Consider the following 18,052-nt stretch of genomic DNA (forward strand, 5'->3'; position numbering starts at 1 on the left):
TATTTGTAGGAATACAAACCTCTGGAATAGGACTAGAGGAAATGGCCGGAAACTGAAACATCAAAAATTCCATAGGAACTTAAGGAAAAATTTCTTAACAGTGAGGGTGCCAGAGCACTGGAACAGGCTGCCCAGAGAGGTTGTGGAGTCTCCTTCTCTGGAGATGTTCAAACCCGCTTGGACGCAGTCCTGTGCCGCGTGCTCCAGGTGACCCTGCGTGTGCAGGGGGGTTGGACTAGATGATCTCTAGAGGTCCCTTCCAACCCTAAGCATTCTATGATTCTATGATTCTATGAAAATGTTTAACACAGCAGTCACAAAGTTGGGGTGAAATGCTGCATTTCTTTTTTCAACAAGGAAGCAAAAATTGAAGCACTTCAGTGTAACGAGAATTCTGTGTAAAAATTATTATAGTTCTAATCTCATTGGAAATTCTTTTTAGCTGACAGAGTCACTCCCATGCTTTCCTATAGATGATTGTCAATAGAAAGCACAGAATTGGAATTAATTGGAAGGGGGAAGACTTGCCGAGGGGCTAAGTGATAACTTGCTCACTAAATTTCTGAGTACCCAGTGTCCAGCATCCCGTAGCTCTCACTCGTTGGTCCTCTTTGCAACGTGGAGAGTAGCTGAACACTTCGTACCTGCAAGTGCGTGAGAGGTGCGTCCGCACGGCTGGCTCGGCAGCCTTGCAGCTTCGGACAGGCTTGATCAGTACGTGTTAGGAGGACACATTTTATGCAGAACTGTGAATATAGAAATAACATCCAGTAATGGCAATTCAGATGGAAAGGGACTGAGAATGCAAATGTTCTGAGCAAAATAAATGTAAAACTGTAGTTTCACTTCAGGCTTACCCTCTGTGTTGTCTGTCTTCCTCTCTCCCCCCAGTTCACTGCTCTGATGGCTCTGCCACCTCCGGATCCAGAGTTTGTCCTAAGAGGTACCAGTGCTGCAGTCCACACTCTGCATTTTTCCTGTGGAGGCCAAGAACCTGATTTCCCAATTCTTTTCTCTGGGCAAGTAAATCTTTGACCAAGAATTACGGCTGAGTTGAGCATCATACAGACATTTCCTTTTAAGACAAGGTGTATTACTTAGATAAATAATATCTGTGAAAGCAAGAAAATACACGATTGGTGATGGGTGTATTATCTGTGTACATATAGCTTCAGTTTTTGGGGGAAAAAAAAGGCATCAGACAGTGTTATCAGGTTGTAATCATAGAATCACAGAATGGTTGAGGTTGGAAGGGACCTCTAGAGATCATCTAGTCCAGCCCCCTGCACACGCAGGGTCACCTGGAGCACGTGGCACAGGACTGTGTCCAAGTGGGTTTGGAAGATCTCCAGAGAAGGAGACTCCACAACCTCTCTGGGCAGCCTGTTCCAGTGCTCTGGCACCCTCACTGTCAAGAAATGGTCACACTAAATGCCTTCTGTTCCTACCACTAGGTCTGAGAATGGTTTTGTCCATGTCTGGAACCTGAAAACACGCAGAGTGGACACAGCACTGGATGGGCATGGAAGAAAGTCTGTCTACTGGGTGGAGACGATGGATGCTAAAGACAGGCTGCTCAGGTTGGTGAAGCAGTTAAAAAAAACAGAAGAAATTATTTTTGTTTCTGTAATTACTTGATTAAAAAGGGCATGTGTTATTTCTGGAGTCACTGAAAGTCTCAATGCATACAGAAAATGTACAGAAGTACAGAAAATAAAAATGGAAAAAACAGAATGATCCGTTTGTTTATGATACATGTGTGACTACATCATGGCAGCCTGGGGTCTGTAGTGTCTTGTGTTGCTGCACTGAGATCAGGTCTTTGGGAAAAACAAATGCACTTGGATCGGAAGCTGACAAATATTTCACAACTGGTTTCCAGGAAAGATCAGATTTAAAGCAAAGAGTTTATAAGAAGGGAAGAGAGGGGAAGTGAGGAAGGAAGAGAAGTATCAGAGATGGAGAGGGGAAGGCACTGAAAATAAGCAGGAATTCCGAGTTGCATTTCTTTGCCTATTGTTCTCTTTTAGCAAGGGAAGGTCGGGAAGATTTGTGTACTTTGGATTACACAGGTGATCTAGACCAGAGCAGATGCCAGAGTGTCTGTGCGACTTGGAGATGTTCTGACATGTTTATCTAGAGAAGACATCTCTTATAATATACAGTGGAGCTCATTAGCATTTATGTTTGTTATCTGCTTAAGTATAATTATCAACTCTCTCCTCTATAAAATCATACTGAATGAGTATTGCTTGTATAATTATAGGGCTTTTCCTTTTCCCCTATTTTTGCTATATATTTATAACAGTTCACATAGCAATGTAAATTTAGGAAAACAGTTACCTATATTTCTCTAAAGCTAAATCACAGCAATTTCTTGCAGTACCATGCTGTATGTCTGTCCAGTGCTGCCCGTGTTTTGATATTTTCTCACTTGAACAATAGATGAGAGTTTCTGTGTTTATGTTGCTGTCTCAACAGTCTGTAGATTTGCGTCTACCTCTGTTTTGGTTTCATATGCCTGTCAAGTGATACTGCTAATTAAAATGATGTATGGAGAGGTTATGTTTGATGGCTCCTTATTCCAGGTGATAACATGAGGGCAAGTATCCTCTGCTACTGTAGTCTGGATTGAAACAACTCTAGCTTCTGCACAGTAGTTGTTTGTTCTGGGTAACTGGGATCACATCAATGTGTAACAGTAGAAATTCTACCCTTCTGGCCTCCTCAGTCTCACGGTATGGGCCCAACACACAGGATTTTTTGTAGGAGGAGAGATGGGCAGAAGAGTTTCTGCTTGAGCTGCCCCCACACATCTGTGGTGCAGCCCCAGCCCCTCCATTGCATGGATGTTTCAGCCATAATATTCCATTATTTAATTCCATCTACTCACAGTATTGCTTATTCCTCTCCTCTCATTCCTCCACACACACATGATGGTAAGAACCCTCCATGCCATCTCTGTAACTGTGAGTAGTTGCCCACTGAGTAACTGTAGTTTTTTTTTTTTTTTAATGTTTCATGTGGTCTTTGTTGACCTGCTATTTGTTTCTTTGAGTTGTCAACATGCCTGATACTTGTATGACACTGCTAGGCTAAAAGTGTTAAATTAGGTGTACTCTGTATACTTCGGGTTCTAATCCTTTTAAATTGAGTATCACCAACGCCAAAATGTAAGTATTCGTAAATATTTGCACATAAAAACAGGATTACTGTGTATGATCAAGTCTGTCTTCCTAAAGAAATGTGGCTTACTGGGATAGCAGAGTATCTAACAAGTCCTCCCTCCTCCTAGTAGCTTTTGAACCTGTTGATGAGTTTCACAGTCAGTAAAGGGTGGAGGTCTCAGTGCCAGTGAGTTCTCACGCATTTCATAAAAGACCCTATTAATACCCCAATAAAAGGAAAAACTGTAGTAAGACTTAGTAGAAGCCAAAGACCGATCTTTGAGAGGTTACCTCTAGGAAGGCAGGTTTCCTCAGTCTGCTGCTGACAGAACAACTTGTTTTATTGTAAAAGTCAGGGTCGTGACCAAAGGATCTGCCTGTGGGATTTAGCAGAAGGACGGACTTCAGTGACGGATTCTGTTTTCACGGAGAACGTGGGATTCTGCCGATGCTCTCTGTTAAAGGTGGCCCAGGGGCGCTGGCTAATGGCCATGGCAGCCAAGTCCCTAGAGGAGGTAGGAAATATCTCTTTTTCTGGTGTTTGGCCATGGGTTGCTTTAGTTTCTTAAACAAGATAGTGCAAAAGGGCTGTCAGATACTCTGCACAAGAAAATGTGGGACAAGGAACCTTTTGGGGTTGCTCACTTTACCTGCCAGAAAGGTGACCTAATTATATAACTCCTGTGCTAATAACAAACTGTCCCAGGTTTTGTCTGACATAGAAATATTTGCAGCTGCTGCTGCTGGTCTTTCAGGTGCAGGAGTTTCCAAAACTCCTCTGGTGCCGCTGCTGAATTCTGTTAGTGGGATCCAGCTTCCTTCAGGGGAACTAACGGTCAGGGAGTCCGTCATCAGGGAGAGATGCTTGTCCCGCGGGCGCGTGCGCTGGGAGAGGGCAGGTGCGCGTGATCCGTGACGAGCTGCGCGGTCCCTCACCCCGGGCTAATCCCTTTAGTGGTACGTGGCCTGCAAGGAGCGGAATGAGCCTCAGCTGCCAGAGATTGGCTCTGTGCAAGATGCTTGTGGGCGGCATTTTCTGCTTGATACCTCCACACCTACTACCCGTTATCAGCCAGCATTAACTGATATCTCTTTTTTCAGGCAATTTCTACTTCTGTTTTGTAGGGATCGCCTTATTGTTTTCTTGGATAGACTATTTGTGCTGATCAGACTAAATTAAATTAATCAGAATACCAAAAATGAAAAAAAAAGAAAATGACCCAGTTGAATGAAATATTGTAGCTAATTGCAAATTATTCGTGGTCATAAAAGGCCACATATTTTTCTAGATTTTAAGGCATCTCTCTTGAAACTGAGAATTACATTGTATAGATACAAAGTAAATGGGAAGAGTGCTTGCATTGCAAGAGAATATGAACGTTTTATTATTCAGAAGTTATGCACACATTTAAACACTTTACTGGATCACAGCCAGAATGTTCAGCATTTTGTAGGCTGGAGCGAGTCAGTAAACACAACTGTTGTCACCAGTAAATACAACCATTGTAAGTCGTGTACATTGCTCTGATGGAACCAAAAAGCTGCATCCATTTTACAGCAGCATTTTGTAATATTTAACTTAAACAAAATTGAAAAGTCCATTTTGTGTCAGGGAGGAAGAAGTTATACACACGTGTATTTTGTTACTGAAGAATTAAATAATCATCTAATCTGAATAGAAGACATTTACCCCAATGTCTTTTCCTTCCTTTGTAGGACTCATCTCTATTTTATTTTCGCTTGTAACCCTGGGCCATGCGAATGGATAATGATTTGCTGTCTCCCAAAGTAAAGGAGTTCCACTCTGTGTATGAACCTTTACATTAGACTGTGTCAGGATCCCATAAATTCACATAAGCTCCCATAATATATAGTGTTTCCAGATAGGCAGCACTGTGTGAGACACAGTACATTTGCGGCTTATGATTAAAATTAAGACTTAATAAGTGTTTATGCTTGGCTGGTGCCCAAAAAAGAGTAATTTTGTCTTAAAGCAGGTTCAGTCCATAAATAATGAGATCTGAACAGGCATTTATTTGTTCATGATTGCATTTAAATCACCAATTATGAGTTACATGCACTTTTCTTGCCAATTTGCCAGAAACATGTTAAAAGCTTTATTAATGTGAAAAAGAAAAAGGGTGTGTTTCCTTGTGGCCAGTTTTAGCCACCCAGGAACACTATTAACCCCAGGCAAAGGCAAATCTTTCTCCTATTAAGCAAAACCAATATAAACACAGAACTTCAAGTTTTAGGTTACAGTTGTCAGAATATATGAAATAGTATTTATTTCTGAGGCTTAGTTGCCTCTAATGCAGACAGTCTCTCGAACTGTCAGTCTAGCACAGGCAGATGGTGCCTGACTGCCTTCTGCAAAAAGCTCTTCTCGTGGTGGTTTCCTTTGTTCTTGGCAAGCCCAACTACAGCCCTTATGTCAGTTCTTCCCTTCGAATTAAGGCAAAGCCAAGGAGTGTTTTCTTCTAACCTGCAGAAGTGCATTTTTCACAGTGATATCTTTTTCTTTGTTATGTAAAGTTGCAGAGTCAGTCTTTTGTTCCTGGGATCTAGCAGGTAATGCTCTTTGGAGAGCTGGTGAGGAAAGATGCTACATGAGAGCAGGTGATCGTATTTACAGCCCATTTGCTGGCATGGCTAACTAGGTTACTATGTTGATAGCAAGAAAGTTGCCAAGAAAAAAAAAAATGTTCATGTCATAGCTCCAAAAAACCAAATTCCCAGATGATCAAGGTTTGCCCTCTTCCCAGGTTTCATCCCTGCATTGAATGGTCTTTGCTGTAGTCCCATCCCTCAAAGTGGGAGAGCGGTCTCCAGCTGCACCGTTCCCCGGCTTTGGGAGATGTTCCCAGCGCTCTGTGGACTCGCGGTGCTGCAGTGCAGGTGCCTTTGGGCGGCTGGCCACACTCTGTAGAAATAGGAAGATGTTCTGGCCAGCTTGGAACCAAGGGTATGGGACTGGAAAGCCATGGCAGCTGCCGGGGCCTTGCTGGACGGCTCCCCGAGGAGCCGTATTCCTCTAACACCTCCTCGCAGATGCCTGAGGAAATGCACGTGACTGGGGCTGTCCAACAGCAAGATTTGGCCTTTGCACATGCTGAAATAACCCAGGATATCTGGTGATCCTGCATTTACCAAATGTTTGAAGTCCTTTAATTTTATGAAAAAATGCAGGCAATTGTTTATTGAATTCAAATAAAAGATCACCCCAGTGATCTTAAGTATGCATTTGAGGAACAGGGATATGGAAAGAAATATTCCTGGCAGTGTGTTTTGATACCTAAGAACTTCACTTTCTCCATAGTTACCGACTCAAGAATAAGCCCAGAGCAAAATGCTTCTGTGTCAGTCAAGAGACTCAAAACCTGCCAGTGCCAAATTGCAAAGGCAGCCACCACTGATCCTGCCTGCCATCATCCCGAGGTGGAATGAGCTACTTCCTTGGCAGAGGAAAGACTTGCCCTTTGCTAAAAAAGAAATCAGATCCATAATTCATTATCGTCAGGACAAGCAACAGTAGAGGCTGCTATGTAGCCAGCAGGAATTTGATGCAATGTTGTCTGAACTATTCGTAGTAGGGTCAGGCAATATTGTAGTAAAAATACCTGTATGTCAGCAGTGCTCCAGCCTGCATTAGCAGAGAGTTCTTGGATTTAAAATTTGCTAGTGCAGAGTTAGACAGGAAATAGATATGTACCTTAAATAGATGCGGTGCCTATATATCCACAAAAGCGTTCTTTTACTGTGCCAGAACAGAGGAGATAAGGCAAGTGTCCACGGCTGCAGAAACTTAGCAAGAGGTGGAAAAAGCAGAGAAGGGGAGGAGAGGAAGCGGGGAAGTGATTTTTAGATGAAGCAGCCTGCAGTGTAATCCACAGTGTGAAAGAAGTTTTTTTTTTTTTTAATACAGATGAAAGAGCAGAGGGGAAGAAGAGGATATGTTATATTCTAGCAGTTTTTTCTGGTCTTCCATAAAACAATGCATTTATTTAGATATCCATGGATTTCCCTACAGATACAACTTACGTTCCCCAGTTTCCTCCAGACAGAGTTTTTACTAAAATAGCCTTAATCACCTTAAAAGACGTCTGTTTTTAACAGCAGGATTTTGAACTGGAGCCTGACCAAATACTCTTGTTTTCCTGATGTCAGGTTCGGGTTTTGGAGCTGCCATCCAAGACGTCAGTCTGTACCTTGAAGCCAGAGGTGGGTGCCAAGCTGGGCATGCCCATGTGTCTTAAGTTATGGCAGGTAAGGCAAGAGCGACAGCTAATTGTGAAATGTTTTCCCTGTGATTCATTTTATATGAAGCACATGAATCTTTCTTCACATGGATTTTGATTTATTATCAAACCAATCAAGTAATTATACTATTAAAGAGGGGAAAGATTTGTGAACATCCTTAATGTAACTTGCAGAGCTTTCCAAGCTTTAATGGAAGATTTGCAAATACCCAGGGAAAGCTCCGTATCCTTAGGAAAGATACGTTGTATCTTTCTTTCCCTCCCCCCCACCAATCAAGAGCAATTGAATGACTTATCAAAGCCAGTTGTTTGATATGGTTTCTTGCTGTATTAAGAGATGATTGGGTTACTTAAAAAGAGTGATTTTAATGGCAGGTTGCCGTCACTTCAATGCCCTCGGGAGGAGGAAGTACTCTATGAACATTTCTATTCCAAGCATGCAATAGTAACAAAATACTGTTGGTGTATTTGCTTTGGACAAGTGGGTAAATAAAAGTACTTCTTGAAAAAAAAAAAAAAAAGGCAGGCTATTTAGCAAATAATGTATAAAGGGTGCCAATATTGAAATACAAGTAATAAAAAAGGGGGCAGTAAAGAGAAGGAGTTTAAGTATTTGGCTCTACATCATGCAAGAATTGGTGGTAAAGCTGATCCCTTATTGTAACCCTTCTGCCCACGTGCCCTTACGGGTCCGCAGCGCCATCAGAGCCGTTTCAAGCCTGTTATTCCTGCAAGCTCATCTGAACATTTCTGTTTGCTACAGCTGAAGGAAGTCCTTACAGGTCAGTTGTGAATTTGAGGCCTTAGGGTCTTCACTCCAGGTCATGAACCGTCTGAAGCCCAGAGGAATTAATTTGCTGGCCATAAAAATGTTAGGACAGGCCACAGTTCACATCCCATGGTAGAATTAAAAACTAGAGAAAAATCAGAAGACAAATTAAAATAGAAAGATTAGGCTTTTATTACACAGAAAGCTCCTTCTAAAAATGCAATTGGTGTTCAGTACTTGGTGACATGAATGTGGCTTTCTGTCTCTTGGACATAATTTAATACAATGAAGATAACTGAGGAAGTGTTCAGTGTCAGAAAATATTGTTGCCTGTATAGAAAGTTCTCTGTCTTGCCACACTTTCTACATACATTAATATTGCTATTCCCCTAGGAAGCAGAGCAGGTGCAAGGACTTAATTTTATGTAGTTTTTAATTTGGCTGCCAGTGGGGATAAAGCAGAGGACTGGGAATCGGAAGAGCTAAACTATTCCATGCAAATTCTGGCTTTGGGAAGTCACCGTATCTTCCTAGACCACAGCAACAGATAATCATGTACAGTCTCACAGCTGTATTTGCCCCCTTCACACATGTGTGCAGCTGAGTTAAGATCAGGGTGGATGGATACTTCCGAGAGGCAAATAATTACATGGGATACACCAAAGTTTTGCTCTGTTTTCTGTTTTGTGGTTTAATTGCAAGTAACCATATTATGGTTACGAGTAACCATAAAATCAGAAGAGCACGGGCTAGCACAGCTGCACCTCTCCCTGAGCAGGAGTGCAGGAGTTATTTGTACATTACTGCATTGGGCAATATAGACATATACAGGAGACGAGCACTTCCCAGCCTGTGGCTTGTGGGCTCCGTGTTGCCCAAGAGCCCATTTGGTGTTGCTTATGGTGCAGTAAATCAACAAGTCGAAACAGTGGCTGACACGGAGGGACAGCCCCGGAATGGGCTGCAGGAAGGAAACCTGCTGAGGGTTGGGGTCCAACACGTGTCTGGGGGGCTGCTCCCATGTACCTTCGTATTTTGCTGCGCGCCAAGAAAAAGGAAAAAAAGGATCCATTTATCAGTGGAACAATAGAATTTACTGGCAATGGCTTGAATTAGAAACTTTGTTGCAGAGTGGAAGGAAATTGAGGCTTAATTCAGACTTGTGGATTAATCCTTGCTGGCTTCTTCTAAACTGTTAAAAAGCTGGCATCAGTGCACTCTGTTGGTCTGAGACCACTTTTTATTCTCATTTTACTACATTAATGCTTAAGCGTATCAGTCAGTGCATTTTTTTTCTTGTGAAGGTTCATGCTATTAAGTACTTTGTCCCCTGAGCTTCACACTTTCCTGCTCTTACTAATGGGGTGGGGTAGCATTTGCAAGAGTAAGGAGAGTCTTCCCTTAAAGGTTTGCACTCCTTGGGGAAGGCATCGTGTTGCGTAATGGTGCAAACAAAATAATTCAAGAGGAGTAATACATGTAGAAACTGGAAATGCCAAGTTATTACTTTATATAAACTCTAGCAATTATTCCTGCTGAGTTGACAGCAGATCACCTTTTCTTCCTTCCTTGACAGTTATCCAAATGCAACAGCAAAATGTTCTGCTTAGGAAGAGCAGTGATTAATATTTTAAGATTTCCCATGAAATCAGAACATGAGTGGTGATGATTTTCCTCCAAAAGTGTCTGTTATTAGCAGCTGAAGGAAGTAGGCTGTTTTGATCCATTGCTTGGTAAGTTCATCAGACTGAACGCCCCCGTTCTTTCAATCAGCCTTTGCTGGGTAATTTCAATTACGTGTACTTATTAAAATATTACACTTCCTATAACTTGGGTAAGTCAGGAGTGAGACGTAGGGGAGATCTTCATTTCAGAGAAAACATTTTTATTTTATTTTTAATTAGACCAATCTTAGATCACACCTGCAAATCGCTGTTGGCCAAATCTCAGCTAAGATTCCCAGAGTAGAAAACACCGTGTTTGAGGCCGGCGTCCCGCGTGCCGCGGAGCCCCGGCTGCCTCCTGCCCAGCCGGAGCCTCTTCCCTTGGCTGCTGAAAGGTGCAGCTCACACCGCCCGGGGCTCCGCGGGAGCTCGGGCTTGCAGGCGAGTACAAGTAATTGATTTTTTGGTTTGCTGCCCAAACTGGGGGCTTTTTAGAACTTAATTGAAGCACTAGGAAATATTTCATTTTTCTTTGAAGCTGTTACCATGTATTGCATATAAATAAACATATAAATATTTCTTTCACCCAGATTTTTTTAATCCTTCCTCTCAAAAGAGAAAGATATTCTGCATTCAAAATGCCTGATGATATAACATTAATTTGCAAATATTTGATATCTATTTTTGACCTATAGTTTTATGATTTTAGCAAATCAAATAGTTGGCAGGAAGCTCCTGCCCAGTTCTGACTGAGAGCTGCTTATCACATGGGCCTTTTTGTTTAGCCTTTGTAGCCAGGGCATGGGCCCTTCTTTACCAAAAAAAAAGAAAAAAAAGATCTTAAAGTAGGGAAGGACACTCCTGCAGGATCCCACGTGAGACAGTACAGCTCAGAGGGAAGATGCAGGAGATTCCCCTTTGACTTCCTCATTTCAAGGGACAATTTCGTACGTTACTCAGTGAGATTGATTTCTCTATTAAACACTTCTTTAGGCTGGATAAATCCAAGGAAGAACATGAGGCTTTTACTCAGCAGTCTTATTACCTAGACCACCCATCTCTTGTTAGTTTAACTCCCCCCTAGAACAAATAATAACCAGTGTGAGAATAGTCTGGACCATTAAGGGAGATTGAGAGCCTTTGGCCAGTGCAGGTTTGCATTGCTGACAGCCAGTCAGTTTGAAAGAACCCCATTCAATAACCCAACGACAGTAAAAATTCTTCATAAACGTCCTTTAATTTTCTTCTGAACTGAATACAAAACAAAGGAATCCTGTAGTATCAGATGGTGTTCAAGAAGAACTGAATAACCTAACGGGTGCATCGTTAGGGTAAGATGTCCCTGTGTGAGGTAGCTGCAATCCCCAGATCTATTTTGGTGTATTTTCTCCTATTAAAAACATAAGTGAGGTAGCTGCAATCCCCAGATCTATTTTGGTGTATTTTCTCCTATTAAAAACATAAGTGGCACTAACAGATGCCAGTTTTACTTGATTTTCATTAGGGATTTGCATCTTCACTCACATAACCAACCAGTTACTGCCTACAGAGTCATTAGTCTTTTGGCTGGAGCAATGATGAATATTTTCCTTAAGTGTGACATGTAATCCAGTAATGTTCCCTTCTCTGAGTTATTTCAGAGGCTTAAATAAATTAGGTGTCTGCCCAGGGTGCCATGGCCTTTGGCCTGTGACATCGTTAATCAAAATAGCTCTCAATTGGTTACAGTGGGACTAAGGCACCCGTTAACCCCTTGGTGACTCACCCAGAGATTCTCTGAGAGGTTCAGTGCCTCTCTAAGCACTGCCAGGCACTGGGGTAAATCAGCTGTGCCTGTAGCCTCTCACTTGGCAAAGTGAAACCAGGATCTCTGTGCACGGGACTTCCTTCAGTATCCGTGCGCTTTTGTGGAGCATCGTGGTAACTCAGCTGCTCTAAGGAATATTCTCAAGGAGCACAACTGAAGCTTAGGCTGACAAGTAGAACTGCTGAAGACTTCAGCTTCAGGCACAAGGATTTTGTTCTGGTGATGCTGAGGATTCTACTTTGGATTTTCTGTGTAAAGTATTTTTATATATTAACCCCCCTTCCATCTCTATATATATGTATTCATATTAAAAGCATGAGAGTATCAGCAGTTGTGTAGTAATGTTTTTATCTAATAATGTTTTTAATGGTTGCATTGATTTTCAGACTTCTAACTTTTCACTGCTGTGCTAGTCAGCATTCAATATTTTTTTTTCTGGTGCTTGGATTGAAATCTAATTGTGCATGCGAATTTTCCTAACAAACTCTTTACTTTTTATGTTCCTTGTTCAGCAGGACTCTGGTTCTCAACCTTGGCTTCTGGCTGGCTATGAAGATGGATCAGTGATCCTCTGGAATCTGTCAATGGGAAAAGTGTGGAGCCAACTTGTTTGCCATCAGGAGCCGGTGATGAGCCTTGATTTTGACTCAGAGAAGGCCAAGGGGATCTCAGGCTCATCTGAAAAGGTGCTTAGCATCTGGAGCCTCAATGAGCAACAGAACCTCCAGGTCAGGATCATTGGCCCTCTAGTGTCATTTATCCCACTTTGCACTAACAGTTTGATAGACTAAAAAAAATATTTAGTCATGAAGAGGAGTTGTTGCAGATCTCTAGCTAATTAATCACAGACTGGTTAGAATGCCTATGCTATGTGACTCGACTTAGCAAAAGATGGTGAGGATTTAAAAAAAAAAAAGAGAAAAAACTTCTCTCACATGTTTCTGGTTTTACCAAAGTTGCAACAGGCACACAGGCCTAGCATTACTCAAGCCATTGCCTCTACATCTTCATTTATCATGTTAGTAGTATCCAGCCCTTGGAATGTCCTAAACATTATAAATGAGTTACAAAAATGAGAAACAAAGGCTTGCTTTTCCAAAGGTTCTGCTGGATGGATAGAGCTTTCCTTCCACTGTAAGAAAGGCAGAAATATTCCATGAAATACTTTGCAAACCAAAAGAGAAAGAGTGATTCAGATGCCCGCTGCCACCAAGAGGAAGTGTGGCTTTGGCAGCCAGTGTCCTTTGATATCTTTGAGAGTCCTAATCTGAGACAGGACAAATAAGTATCAGTTTGTGTCTGAGCTACCTATACCTGGAATAGCTGGCTTAGAAGGAGGACTTACAATCAGCAGTTCAGCGTGCGCTGGTGAATGGCAATAAACATTGCTTAATGTAGGCAGCCTCAGCAAGTGCTGAGGGGCTAAGCAGGTTTTAACTAGGTGTGGAAATTAACTACGTAAATAAAAGCTCATGCAAGTAAAAATTGCCCCTACATGGCCTTCCTCTGCTGAGTGGAACCTTTTCTGAGAGAGCAGCTGGCCCCTGAATGCACAAAGATGAGGCTGCTCCCAAAGCATCCTTGAGAAGGCAGGTACTAGATGTACCAGTTCATGGTAAAACAGTAACTGCTTTTCCAGCTTGCAGCTTTGTGGAGATCTTTTAAGTAGTGTAGAGAGTTTCTGAAAGGAGTTACAGGAAGAAAAACATGTGCCAGGACATTTAACAGTGGCTTAGCATCCAGGAATGCCGCGAGGACACACGGCTGGCTAGGTACCACCTCAGCACGAGCATGTGCATACAGTGTAAACACCCGCATGCGACAGCGTTGAGAGGAGACACTTCTCACTGGATCCTGAGGCAAAACCCTGAACTTTAATAATCCGTAAGACCCAGGGTAGAAGAGATTCTCTAGATTCTGAATAGGTAGTGAATATTTTCCTCCCCTCCCTGTGGCAGCTCTCAGCAGGTTCTCCCTATCGCTACTGGCACATGCCTGTAGCTGGAGATAAGAGTCCTCAGCACAGGGAAGCAGAGGGTGAGCAGAAAAGTCTCAGTAAGAAACTTGGTTTTCCAAGTCCAAGATGCAAGGGATCTGACCTCATGACAAGTTTCCTACAGTTTCATGCTTTGTGATGGAGGGGAAGCTGTTCCTTCATATTCATTATAGTTTTGTTTTTTCCAAAGTTCATGATATTCCAGTAAAGAAAATACATGTGTATGTGTTCCCCACAGCACGTTTCAGCTGTGAGCTAACTGTAATGCAGGGGTACAGGTATGGCTCACAAGAAGAGGAAACCCTTGAGTTGTTCACCTAGGATCTTCCAGGTATTGTTTTCCACAGAGCACTCGCACACCTGGGAGATGCAGGGTTAGTTAGAGCTTCAGCACGTGGCACTGAGAGATAGTAACTTTTCTGGAAAAAAAAATGCCAAGTATTCTAAACCTTAAGTATAGTTTCTGTGCTTCGTGGATAGTGTGAACTCCATAATGAAATGCATCTCTTACACAAGCACTAGAAATTCTCAAGGACATAGATTAAGGATTTTTTTTCTACAATTGCATTAATAATATAAACCAGATGGGGATTTTTTTCCTGACATTCCAGGTACCTGAGGTAATGGTAGACGTTGGAAAGCCACTCAGTGGCACATTATTTTTATTCTAAAAGGTTTTAATAAGTAAACGTGGTGCATAGCTATCTGCTGTTGGAGAAATAATGACGCAATGATGGTACTTCAGCTCTGTTTTAAGTGGCAATGTTCCAGTGCGTCAATGAAGAGATGATGAAGGTAACTTCATAGTTTATCCCTATGAGGAAAGTTTGGTGTATTGTTTTCTCCCAGAAAATTGCTGAAATCATCACTGTCAGCGAGTGACTGGATTGGTTATGAGCTTTCTGATTGAGATGAGATAGCATAATTAAGTGATGATGTTTGTGGCAGAAGAACATCCGAGGTAAACAGCTTCTGCAGGTGACTGAACAAAGCAGAATTGAGAAATAATCGCAGAAGCTCCTTAATTTATAACACAAGAAAAAAAAATCTGTAAGGTGTAATGTAAATAAGCACATGAGTTTCATTGGTTGGATTGCAAAGATTGTGGAGCTCAAATTGTGGAGCTTAGGTTGCTGTCACCACCATGTTGGCTATTTCTCTAATTAAGAATAGGGCTTAAAGACATGATTTGGATTGTAGGAGAAGGAGATTAGAAAAGAAATCACAGATGCTGTGTGTTAAGGAAAGGTGGTATCTGTTGGCCTCAGCATGTTTGTTAATGTGTTTGTGAGTAAAGACGATTGCCCTTGGCTCTAACTGGCTGAAAAGAGCTCACCTCAGCTTTTCATTTTACCTCCTTCCTTTCTGATTTTAAGTTAGTTAAAATACAATGGTATGCATATATTTACAATTGCTGCCTGTAAGTGACTGAATAGCCCAAATCCCTGCCGTAGGATTTCCCCTGGCTGCGCATACCTTGCACAAGTTGTTCAGCTTTGTTTTGTTTTTCTCTCTCTCACCTCCAGTATTTGCAGATCATGCACAAATGCCCACTGTTCCCTCATGTTCTGTAGCCAAAAGGCATCACCATTATAGACTTCATTTTCAAGTTGTAGCTTGCCCATGACATGCAGTTCCTCCCAGCGTCTTGATTTTGCTGTATGGATCTTGCCCACGTAGTCGACAGCGATGATGGGAAACACCGCGCCCAGGGTGCTTATAGCCATTAGCTAGAAACCTCAGTGACAAAGCGAGGCCCTTCTCTCTTTTGCCAGGCTAGTGGTGGCAGTAACAAATCCTCCCCTTGCCAGTGCACGTGCTGTGCTACAGCGGCGTAACGGGGGAGTTGGGAATGAGTAAGGACCAGCAAAGAGCACAGGTTTTACAGAGCACTCGTAACCCCACAGAGGGGGCTCTTAGTGCTGATTACACTTCAGAAACAATTGCTGCCCTGAGTCTAGACACCTTCAGGGCCTGTATAAATAGGAATATATGGAAGACACAAGAAAAATATAACAAGGTTCAATTAGTCTTTTTTTTTTCCTTGTTGAATTTGCATATCTTTTAGATATATTGCTGGATAATTATTATATAGGTGAAAAATAACAACTTACAGCTTAGTTCCTGTAAGATTCCAAGGTGTGCTGCAGTGTATCTGAAGCCAACCTTGACTAGTGCTCCACGGGTTGCAGTTTTTTAGATCCAATGTTCATGTCACTGTAAGCTGCAAACAAATATATTCACAATATATATATATACTGATTATGTTCAAAGTATCTGCCACTTATTTCTACTACTGTGGCCCCTCACAAAAACCCCAATAAGCCATCATGGGATGTCCATTATAGGGAAAATTACTCAGATGTTCTTTTCATTCCCTTCCTTCCTGAGGAAAGCAATAAACAACATGCAGTGTATTAGAACATGCACTGAATTAAGCTTTGGTGCAAGATAGCTACATGTTAGGTTGTAAGTACCTGGAAGCATTAACATGCCATTTCCAGCTGGAATCTTGAATTTTGCCTATTGGTAACTGCGTGCCAGCGTGCTTGTCTGAGGTGAGAATAGCACTGAGCCCCTTTTCCTTGGGCTTCAGAAGTTCCAGACTCTTGAAATGCAAATTTTCTTTTTGAGGGCCTAGTAGGGTGCAGGCCCAGTGCCTGAAGAAGGGTGCCAAATGCCTTCCAATTTAATTATACCCCTCAGAAGTTTGTGCCCCAGTGTCCTCCAAGAAGTAAGAAAAGGCTTCCAAGATTGAAATCAATAACTTGTTCATAAGCCCTTTCTTGGAATTTGGTGTAAATAAAAGTCTCTTGGGAAAAGTACTCGAAATGCAGATTTCCTGACACTGTAACCTAATTCCTGGAAGCATTCCTTTTGTCTCAAGACTGTGGTAAATGCTACCACAGCTTACTGGGGTTTTTGTGGGGGGCCACAGTAGTAGAAATCAGTAACAGGTAGTTTAAACAATAGATCAGAATATCAGAATGGGAATAGTTTGGAACTTTGCAGCTTATGTGAGAATAGCTAGAAGAGCAAAGGGGTGCAGTCTGAATCTCAAACTCAAATTCTTGACTCAGAATTTCAGTTGTGATAAAATACAGCTTAAATTGCAATATAAGTTAAAACATAAGGGATACTAAAAAAGAAAGAGGGAAAAACTGAGAGATTGGTGCTGGAGATAGGTTCAGGTCAAGGGCTTTTCCACCTTTTGGCTATAATTGTTCTCACTAGGACATTGCGCATGGTGAAAAGCTGCGCACTAGCTGTCTGGCACCAGTGCTTATGGGTGGGTATTGTAGCTTCTGAAGTCCCCAAAGGTTGCTTTTTATTTTGTTTCTAGGTAATTTCATTAAAAAAATATATATTCTTCCTCAGGTTCACAAAACACACCAACTCATCAACTCTGGCATATCTGATATTACCATCCGCCCGGACAAGAAGATCCTGGCAACGGCAGGGTGGGATCATCGCATCAGGATCTTTGGCTGGAAAAAGATGAAGCCTTTAGCAGTGCTGGACTACCACACATCCACTGTGCATTGCGTGTCCTTCTCGGATCACAGAGAGCCCAGCGAGAGGCTGCTAGCAGCTGGCTCGAAGGATCATCGCATCAGTGTCTGGTCCATATATGCTCAGACGTGACAGGTCTGCACCTTCATGGAGTAGGAAGCAGGACTGGGGAAGCAGTCATTCAAATCTGGATTTGGGGAAGCAATAGATTAATTTTTATTCTGTTCTATGGCAATGTTGCAAGATTTTTTCTTTATAGAGAGGTGAGTTGGTTTTTAAAATGAATAACAAGTGGCACAAAGCCAGTTGTGAATGAAGGCACAGGACAAGTAGCTCCGAGTCCTGTTGCAGCTTTGCCATGGCTTTTTCTTTGCCAAGTTGCTTGAATAGCTCATGCCAATTTCTTCTTTTGCGAGAAGGGACTGGAATCTCTCAGACTGCTGTGGGGGCAGAATCCATCTGTTTGTAAGTCATTTATGGATCCAAGATTCTGAATCAGTGTAAAATATGACTCTTTCCTGAGAATTTATACCCATTAAACCACCTCCAGTGGTTTCTCATTGTCAGTTACTTTTTCTTCGCTGTGACTGGAAGGCTATCAGAACAACCTTGATTTGTTCACACTTCTGTCAGTTTCTAACTTAAACCAACAGCCAGGAATGTGACTAGGGACGGCCTTTGGCATTTATGAATTTCATTATGTCTCCTGTCACCTCAAGCCTTGCAATTAATCACAAGAAAGAAAGAAAGAAATCTTTGCCGGCCCTGCACTGCAAAGCTACTTAAAGCCTTTTACAGAGCCAGTGCTAAATCCATTCCATAGACTGACTAGCAGAAGGATTTAAGCTCAGCAATCCAATTAGCACCCTTCTCCTTG

At 42.1% G+C, this 18,052-nt stretch overlaps 1 protein-coding gene across 1 annotated transcript; it reads left to right on the forward strand.

The window, feature by feature from the left end:
- The first annotated feature begins 897 nt into the window (after nt 1–897).
- On the forward strand, nt 898–17,367 carry GNB1L (G protein subunit beta 1 like). The gene is made up of 6 exons (XM_088532318.1): nt 898–1,013; nt 1,449–1,580; nt 3,520–3,682; nt 7,335–7,433; nt 12,179–12,394; nt 17,041–17,367. Exons 1-6 carry the CDS (start codon nt 904–906, stop codon nt 17,305–17,307), a joined length of 987 nt encoding a protein of 328 aa, XP_088388444.1. The 5' UTR covers nt 898–903; the 3' UTR covers nt 17,308–17,367.
- Nucleotides 17,368–18,052: the final 685 nt, after the last annotated feature.

The sequence above is a fragment of the Tinamus guttatus genome, unplaced genomic scaffold (genome assembly GCF_059628265.1).
Source record: "Tinamus guttatus ecotype Peru unplaced genomic scaffold, ASM5962826v1 Tinamus_guttatus_pri_ptg000459l, whole genome shotgun sequence".
Taxonomy (NCBI): Eukaryota; Metazoa; Chordata; class Aves; order Tinamiformes; family Tinamidae; genus Tinamus; species Tinamus guttatus.

Excerpts from the sequence above, each read along its gene's own strand:
- GNB1L (XM_088532318.1), top strand. The coding sequence starts at position 904 with ATGGCTCTGCCACCTCCGGATCCAGAGTTTGTCCTAAGAGGTACCAGT. Across the intron at positions 1,014-1,448 it reads CCTGATTTCCCAATTCTTTT|CACTAGGTCTGAGAATGGTT; the intron begins CTCTGGGCAAGT and ends TTCTGTTCCTAC. Across the intron at positions 3,683-7,334 it reads CAGCCAAGTCCCTAGAGGAG|GTTCGGGTTTTGGAGCTGCC; the intron begins GTAGGAAATATC and ends TCCTGATGTCAG.